The 14,593-nt window shown below is 36.1% G+C and overlaps 1 protein-coding gene across 1 annotated transcript in view; it reads left to right on the forward strand.

Moving 5' to 3' along the window:
- Positions 1–14,147, forward strand: part of HIKESHI (heat shock protein nuclear import factor hikeshi) — a 36,775-nt gene extending 22,628 nt beyond the window's left edge. Inside the window, exons 3-5 of the mRNA XM_055581561.1 lie at positions 6,499–6,650; positions 12,972–13,090; positions 14,068–14,147. Coding sequence (XP_055437536.1) covers positions 6,499–6,650; positions 12,972–13,090; positions 14,068–14,122 — 326 coding nt within the window. The 3' untranslated portion in view covers positions 14,123–14,147. The remainder of the gene's footprint in view (positions 1–6,498; positions 6,651–12,971; positions 13,091–14,067) is intronic.
- Positions 14,148–14,593: the final 446 nt, after the last annotated feature.

Raw genomic sequence — 14,593 nt, forward strand, 5'->3', positions numbered from 1 at the left:
TTAAATAAAAGAATGATGATCTCAGTGAATTTTCTTAACTAAAAAATTGATGATTGAACAGTATATTTCTAAGGACCAAAAGAAAATAGGATATTCTTACTCATTCAGTCATTCAGCAAGGAGGAATTAATCAGGTATTATTTTGTGACAAAATCTTGGATGTGTGGTTTGAAGGATAGGTGCTGGTATTCTTTTATCTCTTACATTTGTGCTCCAAATTTGACTGAATACAGTTTGTAAGTGGACATTGCACCTGCTTTGGTTATGTTAATCACTTTGATGTTTGAGTTCCACACGAGTTAAGTGAGAAAATCCTTCTTGACTATATTTTTGCATGTGGTTCTCTACTGAGACATATGAAGATGTTCTGTTCTTAAACAAATTGTGCCAAGCGATGAAAAGTGGATACTGTATAATAATGTGGAACGGAAGAGATTGTGGGGCAAGTGAAATGAACCACCACCAAGCACATCAAAGGCCTACCTCCATCCAAAGGAGGTGATGTTGTATATATAGTGGGATTGGAAGGGAGTCCTCTATTATGAGCTTCTTCAGGAAAACCAAACAATTAATTCCAATGAGTACTGCTCCCAGTTAGAACAACTGAAAACAACACTGGATGTAAAGCGTATGGAATCTGTCAACAGAAGATGCATAATCTTCCATCAGGATAATAAGACCTCGTATTTTTTTGTTGACCAGGCAAAAACTGTTACAGCTTGGCTGGGAAGTTCTGGTTTATCCACCGTGTTCACAGACATTGCTCCTTCAGATTTCCATTTATTTCTGTCTTTACAAAATTCTCTTAATGGAAAAAATTTCAGTCCCCCCCCCCCCCCCGAAAGACTGTAAAAGGCATCTGGAATAGTTCCTTGCTCAAAAAGATAAAAAATTTCAGGAAGATGGAATTATGAAGTTGCATGAAAAATGGTGGAAGGTACTGGGACAAAACAGTGAATACATGGTTCAATAAAGCTCTTGGTGAAAATGAAAAATATATCTTCTATGTTTACTTAAAAATCTAAAGCAATTTTTTTGCCAATGCAATGCAAAGATGATGAGAAGATAATAAATGTAGAAATGAAATGTTAATTGGATTATTCTAAATGTTCATAAATCTAAAAATGACAGTGATTTAAAAATTAAAAATCAGAGAAGGTGGCTGTTCTTCAACAAATTATGAGTCATTAAAAATTTCAAGTATTGCACTTTCACAGTACAACTACTAGAAGAAGGACCAGAAGTAATGATAAGCTTGAACCTAACAGAGATGTGTTTAAAGTCAGGAGTCAGGTTTATAAATGGACATATTCCACATTTATTAGTGACACTTGATGAACAGTTGTATTCAAAGAATGTGGCTCATTTTGTTTTATTGTAACTTAAATACCAGGCACATGTGGGAAACCTGGAGTGTGTATTTGAGTTTGCTAAGTGCTTTGTTACTCATTGAAAATTCCAATAAAGTTGTTTTTTACTCTCTGTTCTTCCAAACATTTTTTGTGAAATGACTTAAAATGTATATATTTTTAAAAAGAGTCAATTAGACCCAGATAGTAAATGATGATGACTGCTTTTCCTTGTATACTAACAGTAAAACACTAGTTTCCTATATGATTTCTCCTCTTGAGTTACGCCTTGTTAGGTTAGTGAGGAGAATATTTTGAGAAACAGCCTTAAAAGATTTGTTGCTGCTTTTACTGTTGGAATGTTACTGAGGACTTTATGCAATGTATTTTTTTTTGAAGACCAGATGTTTTACTTTCCCTGCTGTTTTTGCTTTTTAATTTTTTATTATAAGACTCAGTGTCACTGATCATGTTTTTCTTTTGACTTTGGCTATCATGAATTCATACACAGAATTAAGCGCTCACTATTAGTTTGTATTTTATGTTCCAGTGTTTCTTCCCAGTATTTTATTTTATGGTTTGCAAACAAGAACTTTTGTACTTGGAGGGTATCAACTACTGTGTCAAACCCATTTTGAGAATAAAATCGACTAAAGGAATGGCTTAATTGCACAGTAGATTTCTTTGAAAATATTGATTAAAGATTATTGAAGACTTGGAGTTTTATTCCCCCCTCCCTTTACATTGTCTTGGTTCCAGAGAGCTTTAAAATGAAAAAGTCAGAATATTTCCTTGGCCCCAGTTTTTACAGTGGATCGTAGGCAGCTTTACTTAGGACCCCACTCATTTGCCGAGAGCTTGTGTATGATAAGAGATGGAGATTAGAGATGACAAGGCTTTCTGCTTGGGCACATCACTCCCTGGGTGATTATAACTAAGGCAAGTGTATTGAGTCATTTTCCTGAGCCTGATACACAGACAAATAGCAGTGCATTTTCTGGACTTAGCATGATTCTCATCTTAAAACAGTTAAAATGATGGCGAAGGGGATTCCAAAATTATCCCTCCATAAAAGCAACAACACCAATAACAACAAAAAACTGGCAGAAACTCTCAGAATCAACTTTTTCAGGCCCCTGGAAACTAACCAAAGGCTTGTCACAACCAGAGGGACGTTTATTAAGAAAAAACACCAAATCTCTGTGAGAACAATAAGCTTTGTGGTGTTTTAATCCACCCTGATCTCAACGCTTTTTCCTCTGCTCAGTGGTAGCCTTGAAAGTAACAGACCATGTTCTTGGTATTGGTACTGATACCAGAAGGAGCAGAATGGATGTCATTCACAATTAATTGTAATTAACTTATTTAGTTATGTGATTCTTTGAAAGGCAGAATCAAAAGGTTTGCCTTTATGTCGTTTAACTTAGAACTCTTCCACTGCTAAAATGATTTCTTGCAAGGGTTGGTCAAAAATGTTTACAGGTAAATGTAATATTTGCATATATATTACAAATATTTACAGGTCATTGATGCCTGAGGAAGTGTCAACAGTTGGGGCAAACATCAGACTAACCAAGAAGTTTGGAAGGGAAGGCTGTGAATAAGATACTTAGGAAACAAGGGCTTTGAAATTCTCTGACCTGGGAATTCCTAGGAATCTAAATGACCACATGGGTGTCCAGGGCTATGCACATGCTTGGGAAAGATCTAAGAAGGTCCTAAGGTCTCACTGCTGGCCGACCTTGAAGGCATGAGTTTTGAAGCCATGTCTCAACACGTGGAGCCCACCTGCAAAACATTGGGAGAATTTGGTTCCAGGCTTCTAAGGCAATCTTCCCATTCACTAGCTGATCGTTAAGCTAATAAGGGACTTTAGTAGTCACAATGATAAAAAATAAAGACTTTATAGTATTAGTTCAGAAAAATCATTAAACAAGGAAACAGCTACAACAAAGTGGCAATAAACCTTAAGGAGTGAAACATCTAATTGCTAGAGTTGTCGATTACTCAATGTCTAGTTTTCAACAAAAAGCTATGAAGCATACAAGAAGCTAGCCCCTTTCACAGAAGAAATGACTAGAAACTGTCTAGGAAATAGAGACATTGGACATAATAGTCAAAGACTTTAAGGAAATTTCTCAGACATGCTCAGAGAGCTAAAGGAAACCAGGAGAATGATATATCATCAAACAAGAAGTAAAAATTGAAAAAAATTTTAAAGGAAGTAAACTATGGAGTGGAAAAGTACAGTAATGGAAATGAAAAATTGACTAGAGGGTTTTAGTAGCAGATTTGAATAGGCCCCCCAAAATCAGTGAATTTGAAAATAGGTAAAATATCAGGTTCGAAGAGCTGAAAGAAGAATGAAAAATGAACAGAGCTTTAGAGACCTGTGAGACACCGTCAAGCGTGTCAGTGTTGGGTGTCCCAGAGGAGGAGGAGAGAAGGGGTGGAAAGAATACTTGAAGAAATATTGCCCTAAAACAGATTTGATGAAAGCTTTAATCTACACTTAAGTAGCTCAGCAAACTCAAGTAGGCTTAGCTTTAGGACATATTAAACTGACTAGAGAAGCAACTCATCATGTACGGGGGTCCTTATTAAGTTACAGCTGATTTCTCATCAGAAACATTGAGTCCAGAGGAGTAGGCTGACATATTACAAGTACTGAAAAAAGGTCAATCGAGAATTCTGTAGCCATCAGAAATGAAGGTGAAATAAAGATATTCCCAGATAAACAGAAATTGAGAGAATCATGACTAGAGGACTAACCCTACAGGAAATGCCAAAGGGGGACCTTCAAGCTGAAATGAGACCTGAGACAAAAATCAGATACATGTTAAGTAAAAACAGGTAAAGGTAACTACACAGGTAATTATAGAAGTCAGTATTAATACATACTTTGTAACTCTGCTCTTCCTGTTTGATATAAAAGACAGTGACATAAAACATTGTCTGCTTCTTGATATAGTGGGCTTCTCTGGTAACTCTGGTAAAGAACCTGCCTGCCAGTGCAGGAGAATGTGGATTCATTGTATGGGTTGGGAAGATCCCCTGGAGAAGGAAATGACGACCCACTCCAGTATTCTTGCCTGGGAAATCTCATGGACGGAGGAGCCTGATGGGCTGTAGTCAATGGGGTCACAAAAGAGTTGGACATGACTTAACTAACAACACCACAACATAGTCATACTATGTATGAAGATGTAATTAGTGACAATAAACAACATAAGGAAGAGAAGCAGTTACATAGGAGCGAAGTTTTTGTATACTGAATTTTGTATACTGAAATTAAACTATTTTGTATACTGAAATTTAAATTTTGTATACTGAAACTGATATTAATCCAAATTAGAGTTATAAATTAAGATGTTAATTGTAATTGTAGTGCAATCATTTAAAGAATATAATAAAAATTATGATAAAATGGTATACTGGCAAGTATCTATTTAACACAAAATTCAACTCTCCAACTAAAAGGCATAGATTTACAGAATGGATTAAAAGACATGATTCAGCTATTGATTCAGAGAGAGAAATGGGTTGGAAGTAAAGGATGAAAAAATATATATGCAAACTGAAATCAAAAAGGGTCAGTCTTTCAAAAAGATGTAACAGTTGCAAACTTGTGTGCACCTAAAAGAGCCTTGGAATACATAAATCAGGTATTGACAGAGTGGAAAAGAGAAATAATCAGTTCAGCAGTAATTGAGAACGTCAGTACCTTACTTTAAATATGGACAGAACAGCTAGACAGATCATCAAAGAAATCGAAGACTTGAACAACACTATAAACTTGATTAGACGTAGCAGAACATTCTGTTCAATAGCAGAACAGGCATTCTTCTCAAGTGCCCATGGAACATTTCCTTGACACATTAGGCCACAAAACAAATCTTAGTATATTTTAAAAGATTGCAGAGTATGTTCTCAGACCACATCGATAGAAATAACAGAAGTAAACCTGGAAAATGTATAAATATGAGGAAATTAAGAAAAATAAAATACTGAAAATATCTTCAACCAGTCGCATTTAGTGAAGTGTGTGTATGTATTTTTAAAGCACAGAAACATACGGTTGCAAGTTTTTATATTCATATACCTGAAAATTTAAGAAGAGATTTGATACTTTGAGTGTTCTGGTTATTAGGAATGCATGTTGTCCCAGATTTTTGTTCTGTAGTATTAGTTTAGACATTTTATAGTCCTGTTAAAAGAGCAGATAAACCACTAATCTATTCATTGTATTTTTTTCTTCTTTCATGATTGTTTTATATGGACTAATAAAACTGACCTATATTTTTTCATGTTTAAGTTAGCTAACACTTAGAGGATCAGGTATATCAGATACACTGTTTTATGTATTTATGATTATATATATATATACACTTATAAATGATATATTGTACAGTGGAAAATTATTATTTTCTGAATAAGTTGCAAATTTTTTTATTGCCTATTTGATAATAGATCCTCAGGTGTTGAGTGGGGTGAGTCATGACATGTAGTAAAATATGCCATGTCGTTGATAATGGCAATTGAGAGCTCTTTCTTTGTATAATAATCAGAAAATATTAAAACTAATTCTAAAAATCTTTTAAGATATCCTTTCGTCACAGCATTGAGAATTTTTTTATCTAATTCTCATTTATTTTTGTCTTACTCTCTTAATTTCCATTTCTAGCTGTAATAATTTTATAAGTTTTTAGAAAAATAACAGCTGTTTTTCTGGTGGGGAAAATTTCAGTTTTCTTAATATGGTAAGAACTAGGCATCCTTTTGGGCTTCTCTGGTGGCTCGAATGGTAAAGAATTTGCCTGCAGTGTAGGAGACCCAGGTTCTATTCTTAGGTGGAGAAGATCCCTTGAAGGAGGGCATGGCAACCCATTCCAGTATTCTTGCCTGGAGGATCCCATGGACAGAGGAGCCTGGTGTTGGTCTACGATGCATGGGGTTACAAAGAGTCGGATACAACTGAACAACTAACACACACACAGGCATCCTTTTACATTTATCTGAGAAAAGACAAACTTTCAGGTGACAGAACTTCTTAGTGCATATAAATCAGCAGTTCTTTACATCTTTAGGAAGGAATTTATATATGTACAAGTTAAGTTTGAAACATGTGGCACATGTTAATTTCTTTCAGGAGAAGGAAGCCAACACCCGTTTGGAACCATGAATATTGTCCGAACTCCGTCTGTTGCTCAGATTGGGATTTCAGTGGAGTTGTTGGACAGTCTGGCTCAGCAGACTCCTGTGGGTAATGCTGCTGTGTCCTCAGTTGACTCATTCACTCAGGTAATGGAATGCACCTTTCATTTTCTAAAATAGTTTACAAAATCACATTCTGTACTTCATAAAACAGCCTGTGGTAGAATTCATGTAAAAATGAAGGTAAACACATATGACATAAATTACTGGCTTCCATGAATATTTTCAGTTTGTCTCCTTTCTATATAAGTATTTTAAAATTCATAAATGCTTTGATGATACTTAGTTTTTACAGTGATAAAATAGCTCAAAGTGATTTTTTTAAATGAGTTTAAATATTAACTTTTCCCCCCGTTTCCTCCCACAATTAATATGCTAGGCTGTGGGTATATAGTTTTGAACCTGATAATAAGCAAGATTCTGGTCCTTGTGTTGCTTAAAATCACATAATTTCATAAGGGTTGACTTTTATTCTATAAGGCAAAGGCCTGAAGGGGAGAATGGTTGAGGCAGAGTTATAGCTAATACAAAGGCCCAGTGGTAGAAGTCTGTTATGTTTGAAAAATAAAGTGAAACTTTGTGGCTGGAGTAGAGTGAGCAAGGGAGAGAGATGGGAGATGAAGTTGGAGATTATGGGGAAACCGCTCCCCCATAATGAGATTCCATATATGAAATCTCGTTACGGGGAAGCAGCTCCCCCATAATGAGATTCCATATATGAAATCTCATTGGCTTTTGTAGGGACTTTGGCTTAAGTTCTTTTTGGAGGACAAAACAAAGTTTTGAGCAGGGGAGTAATATGATCTAACTTACATTTTTAAAGGATCACTTTTGCATCTTTGGAGAGAAACTGTAATGAGGCAAAGATGGAAGGAGAAAGAGCGGTTAGGAGTCTCTTGCGAAAATCTCAGAGTTTAATGGGGGAGTACAAATGGAGGTGGTGAAAAGTAGTTGATATCTCTTATTGAGGTAATTTGAATATGGAGCCAATGCAGTCTCACAGTGTAAAGCACATGTAAAGTCTGAGATAGAGACATCAACTGTGGCTCTAAGGATGCTGGTTCCAGGAGCTGGAACACAGGAATGTTGTGCAAAGAACAAGTATGGGCTGGGAGTGGAATCAGGAGTTGAGTTTTGGTTGTACTGTGTTTGGGATGCCTATTAGATAGATAGCTGGAGGTGGCAGGTTCATGAGATAAAAATTTGGGTGCCCTCAGTGTAGAGGTGGTATTTAAAGTTGTAGAGGAAATGTGATCACTGAGAAATAACTATAAACAGAAAAATTGGCCAGTGACAGAGCTTGAGGCCATTTCAAAGTTGAGATGCTTAAGAGATCAGGAGGAATAAAAGGAAAGGAACACCCAAAGTAGGAAGAAACCCCCCAAAATGGTATTTTGGAAGAGAAGTACTTTTTTTTTTACCTCTTTAAATTATTAAGATATGATAGCACATTTACAGGAGATTTGGAAAATACAAATAACAAAGTTATATATATTTCTACTATATATTACAGTTATTTTTTTTAAGTAGATAAAAGATTTTTAGTTGGGGTTTCAATATCAAACTCAAAACTTAGTAGAATGAATATACAGAGAAGTAGAAGGATACGGTAGACCTGAAAAACACGATGAACCAATTCAACATAAGATATATACAATTTTCAAGACTGGTTTTTAAGAAGGAAGAAGTGATCAGTAGTATTGACTACCTACGGATGAACTAAGTGAAGGCTAAGAATTAACTATGGGACTTGGCAAGGTAGAAGTCATTAAAGACTTTGACAAGAATTCACAGAGGTGGAAAGGGAGTTTGGAGTGAGGTTGAGTGACTTGGAGAAGAGGAAATGGAGATAGTGACCATAGATGACCCTTGGTGAGTGTTGTTACAAAGGACAGCAGATGGGTGGTCTGGTTGCTTGAGGGCTGTGGGGACAAGGAAATTTTTTTTTTTCTGTTTTTAATAGGAGATACTATATCATGTTTGACAGCAGTAAAGCATTTGTGAGAGAAAAATTGATGATGCAGGAGAGTGGGGAGACTTGTGAAAGTGGTATCCTTGAGTAGGAAGTAGACTGTATTAGGAAGTAATAGAAAGGATAACGGGCAATGTTTACAGTATGAATAGAGCCGCAGCAGGTTAGTAAACGAGCTGAAGAGAACTTGTGCAGGTTCTCTCTTGACTCCTTCTCTAGTGAAATAGGAAGCAAGATCATCAGCTAAGATTGAGGGGAAAGGAAATACTGGAAATGTAAACCAGAGGCTTCCCTGATGGCTCAGATGGTGAAAAATCCACCTGCAATGGCTTCAATCCCTAGGTTGGGAAGATCTCCTGGAGGAGGGCATGGAAACCCACTCCACTACAGTCTAAACCAAAAGGATTGTTAAATAAGTCCTCTAGGAGAGGAGGAGCATGAATGGACTAGGGAAACCTCTGGGCTTGCTGGACAGCATACTTTTAAGAACTGTGGCTGTGAATTTAAGAGCCAACTTGTCATGCGCTCTCTGGAGAATGGGCCAGATTAAGAATGACAGAGTCTGGGTTTTAAAATTTTTGTCAGTAATTTAAAAATAAACTGTGCTGAAAAAAGCAAGTTACGAAGCAATACTCAACAGTTATTCCATATAGATTGTATGTGAAAAATGTCTGGAAAATACATGCCAAAGTGATGTTATCCCTTGAGAGGGGCAGAAAGACATTTTAACTCTATAATAAATTATTTGACCTTTTTATTAAACATATGTATTTTTTATGAAATATTTTAATATACAGAAAAGTACATCCCACAGATATTTATTGTGTACATTTTGTGTGCCAGGCATTTTTAAAGAACAAATAGATAAAAACAGGTATCAAAATAAAATAGTACCTGACCTTGTAGGGCTCACTTTATAGTGGGGCATATTTGAAGACTTCCATGTATCTTCCTTGGAGAAGGCAATGGCACCCCACTCCAGTACTCTTGCTTGGAAAATCCCATGGATGGAGGAGCTTGGTAGGCTGCAGTCCATGGGGTCGCTAAGAGTCGGACACGACTGAGTGACTTCCCTTTCACTTTTCACTTTCATGCATTGGAGAAGGAAATGGCAACCCACTCCAGTGTTCTTGCCTGGGGAATCCCAGGGATGGGGGAGCCTGGTGGGCTGCTGTCTTTGGGGTCGCACAGAGTCGGACACGACTGAAGTGACTTAGCATAGCATTAGCATGTATCTTCCTGGGCTTCCCTAATGGCTCAAAAGGTAAAGAATCTGCCTGCAATGCAGCAGACCCAGGTTCTTTACCTGGATTGGAAAGATCCCCTGAAGAAGGAAATGGCCACCCACTCCCGTATTCTTGCCTGGGAAATCCCATGGACAGAGGAGCCTGGCGGGCTACAGTCCATGGGATCGCAGTTGGACTGGACTAAGGGCTCACACATGCACACAGTCTTCCACTTAGATTTAACTGATACATTTTGCTATATTTTATACTAGTTAAAAAATTATATAAAGTGTTACAATCCACTGCTCTCTGCTTCTCTTTTTCTCTGTCCAAGTAGCTACTCTTCTAACTTTATGTATCCTATTTCAGTACTTTAAAAAAAAATTTTTTTTTTTTTCACAAAATATGTATAGTACAATTGTATGTAATTTATGCCTTTAGTTGTTCTTACTTGATTTTAGTTTTTATCAGTAGCACATGATTGAAAAAGTCAGTTTTACATGCAAAACAGCTGTTCTCTATTGTACCTCTTAATATTCTGCTCTTATTCTACTCCTCAGCAGCAGTCACTTTCAGTGTCCCACTTTTTTCCCCTTCTTCTTGTATTTACGTCCATGTGTCAGAAGAAACTTGTTGAGTCTTTATTGATTTATTTGTTATAGGTATTTTCCATTGACTTATCAGTACATAACATGATTTAAGGGCTTCCCTGGTAGCTCAGATGGCAAAGAATCCGCCTGCAATGCAGGAGACCTGGGTTTGATCCCTGGGTTGGGAAGATCCTCTGGAGAAGGGAATGGCAACCCATTCCAGTATTCCTGCCTGGAGAATCCCAGGGACAGAGGAGCCTGGTTGTCTACAGTCCGTGGGGTCGCAGAGTCGGACACAACTGAGTGACTGAGGATAAGCACAAGTCCAACATGGTTTAGCTCTCTTAATCTTCTGCTCCCCAGCATATACAGGTATCTTTTCTCCCCTCCTTTCCAATATAGATCTTCAGGATTCCAAATTTTCAGTATTATGACCTGGTAAATATTTTTCAGAGCTGAGCCATGTGTTATGAGTTTATGGTTATATTTCTTGTTCTATATAACTTTTTATTTTTCTTGGTTAATAAATTCCTCATTTTTTCGTTTGCATGGATTTCTGTGTTTCCATTAATAATTTATGCCCAAACTCTTCCAAGTATAAATTCGCTTATCTTTATATATATTTATAGCAATTTAAAATTTATCTTGGAAACATTCCTCTTGGAACTCTTTATTTTAAAGCAAATACATCTTAAAAATTTTTTTTTATTTATTCATCTTGGACCGTGCTGGATCTTTGTTGCTGAGCAGGCTTTTCTGTAGTTGCAGCTCATGGGCTTCTTATTGTGGGGCCTCTCTTGTTGCGGAGCACAGGCTCTAGGGCTTGCAGGCTTCAGTAGTTGCAGATTGTGGGCTCCGTTGCAGCGTAGTTGCTCTGCGGCATGCGGCATCTTCCCGGATCAGAGATTGAACCCATGTCTCCTGCATTGGCAGGTGGACTCTTTACTACTGAACCAGGGAAGCCCAGTCCCTATTTTTAAATTAATTAATTTGACTGTGTCTGGTCTTAGTTGTGGCCTGTGGGATCTTCCTTGCAACCTGTGGGATCTCCTGCTGAGACTTGCAGGCTCAGTAGTCATGGTTCGTGGGCTTAATTGCTTGGCATTGGGATCTTAGTTTCCCGGCCAGGGATTGAACCTGTGTCTCTTGCATTGCAAGGTGGATTCCTCACCACTGGACCTCCAGGGAAGTCCCTACATACATTTTTTTTTTTTAATTGAGTAATAGCATCTTTGTGGTATGTCATGTGTCACATATACTTATGTTTGTTTCTGGGCTCTCTCTCTCCATTTTATTCCAGTTAATTTGCCTGTCCCTTTGCCGGTTATATCTGGTAGGCCAAGACCCTCCTCCTAATCATCAAAACAGGCCTGAGTATTTTTCATAATAATTTTAGCATCAGCTTGTCAAGTGCCATGAAATATCTTGTTGGAATGTAGTTGAAAATGACGTTGGATTTATAGGTTTTAATGTGCCTTTATTACATTATGTTTTCCCATTCATGAACACATGATGTCTTTCCACTCAATGTGGTAAAAAAAAAGTCCTTTGATTGGTTTTCTTTCTTGTTGGTCAATACACTCTTAAAATATTTCTCACAAATATCTTACTGTCAGCTTGTCTTAGCATTTCCTGTAGGTATCTTATAGACTTGCTGTCATGAGTTGGCTCTTCTTAAAGTTACATTTAAAATTTTTTGTTGCTTGTGTGGAGGGTTGCTGTTGGTTTTATTTCTCTTGATACTGAACTTTTAGTACATGCTCTTACTGAACTCTCATATTGGTTCAAGTACCTTAACAGAGTCTCTTGGGTTAAATTATCTCTATATTATTAAATAAAAAACCATGTTAGCATGTTTCTTCTCATGTAGAAAAGAGACAGCAAGAATCTTCATGGCTAGTTTTGTGTTTCTGAGAAAGTGATGTTGGAAGATTATTTTTGAGTGAATAAAAGGTATTACTATTGTTAGTAGTTCATTAATTTTGGGTTTAGTGCTTAAACCCATTTGATGCTCAAGAAATGTAAATCCGTGTGCTTCTGGCTTCTACCAAGGAGACCTGGAAGGTGGTAATGGATTTGCCCATTTGAGGGTCAGTGAGAGCAAACAGGCCAGGAGATAGAAGTGGAATAGTATCGTCTTTGTAATTGATGGCAAGTAACCAGTTGCTCCTTTTTTATACTTTTAAAAAATTTTTCTGGGAAGAAAAAGACTTTTTAAATATGGTTACTATTTTGGATGAGGAAACGGGTTGATTTGACCAGGGTGGTATTTGAGGAGAAGGGAATCTCCAGAGGTGGAGATAAAAGAAGATATTTTGAAGGAAAAAAATTTTATCTTTTTTTTTTTTTAAATAAAATGAATTTGTTAGAAACTTAAAAATGGTTGAAAGTCATAGAAATTCTTTGAGATATAAAGATAGTACTAAAGGCAGATGGTTACGCTTTTGTGCCCTAATGTCATTTTATGACTTCCCTTAGTGGTCAGCATTAGACTTAGAACTCTTAGTTCTTAAACCAAGTGACTGCAACAACATTTCAAATTAAAAATATTAGAGTTTAGTATTTTAAAATATTTTGGTATTTAATACAACCCATTAATCTATTTATTATTAACTTTTAGTTCACACAAAAGATGCTGGACAACTTCTACAATTTTGCTTCATCATTTGCTGTCTCTCAGGCCCAGATGACACCAAGTCCATCTGAAATGTTCATTCCAGCAAATGTGGTTCTGAAATGGTATGGGGCATTAAGTAGCTCTCATATTAAGGCTTTGAGTAACCATATATATATTTTGCTTGTGAATGTATTTCTTCTTTGACGTTTAAACATTTTCTTTTATAGTGGATATCAGCCTACATTAACATTTGCATGCCATTAAATAGTATGTACTTAGAGTTCAGATTAGGAACAATTTCTGCCCCAAATAATACTCTGTTATATAGTAGCCATCTTGGGTTTTTATAGACAAGGAAATACAGTTGCTTATGTTTTAGGGACCACAATTAAGGTCTGTATCTTTTATATATATATTATATATATATATATGCTTGAATTTTAAGTACCATATATGAGGCTTGAAATATCAATGAAAACTTTTTTTCCTAAATTTAGAAAGTCTTGATCTAAAATAAACATATATAAGACATCAGAGTGTCTTACCCTGTACATGAGTGTCTGTGTAAGTGTCTGTACCCTGTACATGAATGATTAATAAATCTGTTTCTCCAGCTTTTCTCTGTTTCTCTTCTATAGATGTTTCTTTTCACTTTGAATATCCCAGTGTTAGGGAGGTACATAAGGAGACTGTTGAAAAGTGGTAGCATGGTGTAGCATGGACTGGTCTGGAATATATTAGATTTGAGCTTTTTTATCATGTAGCTGTGTGACCTTGAGCAAATCACTCTCATCTGTGAAATGAGGGTGGGGGAGTTAGATTTCATTTTTTCTTAGGTCACTTCTAGCTCTCAGATTTGCTGAAGATAATAAAACGTATTATGATGTGTGCTTTGTGATTACAGCCAGGTAAATCACTATGCTTGCTGTCTTCTTATACATTAATAATTAAGCTCCCAAATTAACTTTTTAACTTTCTAGGTTCTTAATCTTGGCTTTTTAGAAGTGACATGTAAAGTTATATGCTTTTTGATGAGTTATTTGTCAGGTTATGAAAGATTCTAATTAAATTTCTTATAAAGATGTTTTTTCTTTTGTAGGTATGAAAACTTTCAAAGACGACTAGCACAGAACCCTCTCTTTTGGAAAACATAATTTGAATAAAATAATTTTTAATGGATTCTAAAATTTGTCATGTTTTGAAGATAATGACTATTTGAAAGCATGAAGTCAAAAGGATCAATGAAGCCTAAGTTTAAAAACTGCTCAGTGACTATGAAGTTTAATTAAGATCTTTATAAAAAATTAAAAACATTAAAAAATGAAAACATGTTCATCATTAATGACTCTTTTCCCTTAAGCTTAAAATATTCAAGAGGTAAAACATTTTGTTTGGGCTATGATTCATGTTTTACTTAAAAATAAAGCATATTCACAATAGCGTACCAAATGCATTGCATTTATAATCTTTCATTTATATTTACAGTGGAATTTGCTAGAATAATGAAAATCAAACATATCAAAATTTGGAGATTTTTGGAAAAACATATCCATTATACATTTTTACATATGGAGAAATTATTTTCAGTTAGTATTTCTCAAAAGTTTTTTCAGGGGCATTCCCTG

This window comes from Bubalus kerabau, chromosome 5 (assembly GCF_029407905.1).
Source record: "Bubalus kerabau isolate K-KA32 ecotype Philippines breed swamp buffalo chromosome 5, PCC_UOA_SB_1v2, whole genome shotgun sequence".
In the NCBI taxonomy this organism is placed as follows: Eukaryota; Metazoa; Chordata; class Mammalia; order Artiodactyla; family Bovidae; genus Bubalus; species Bubalus kerabau.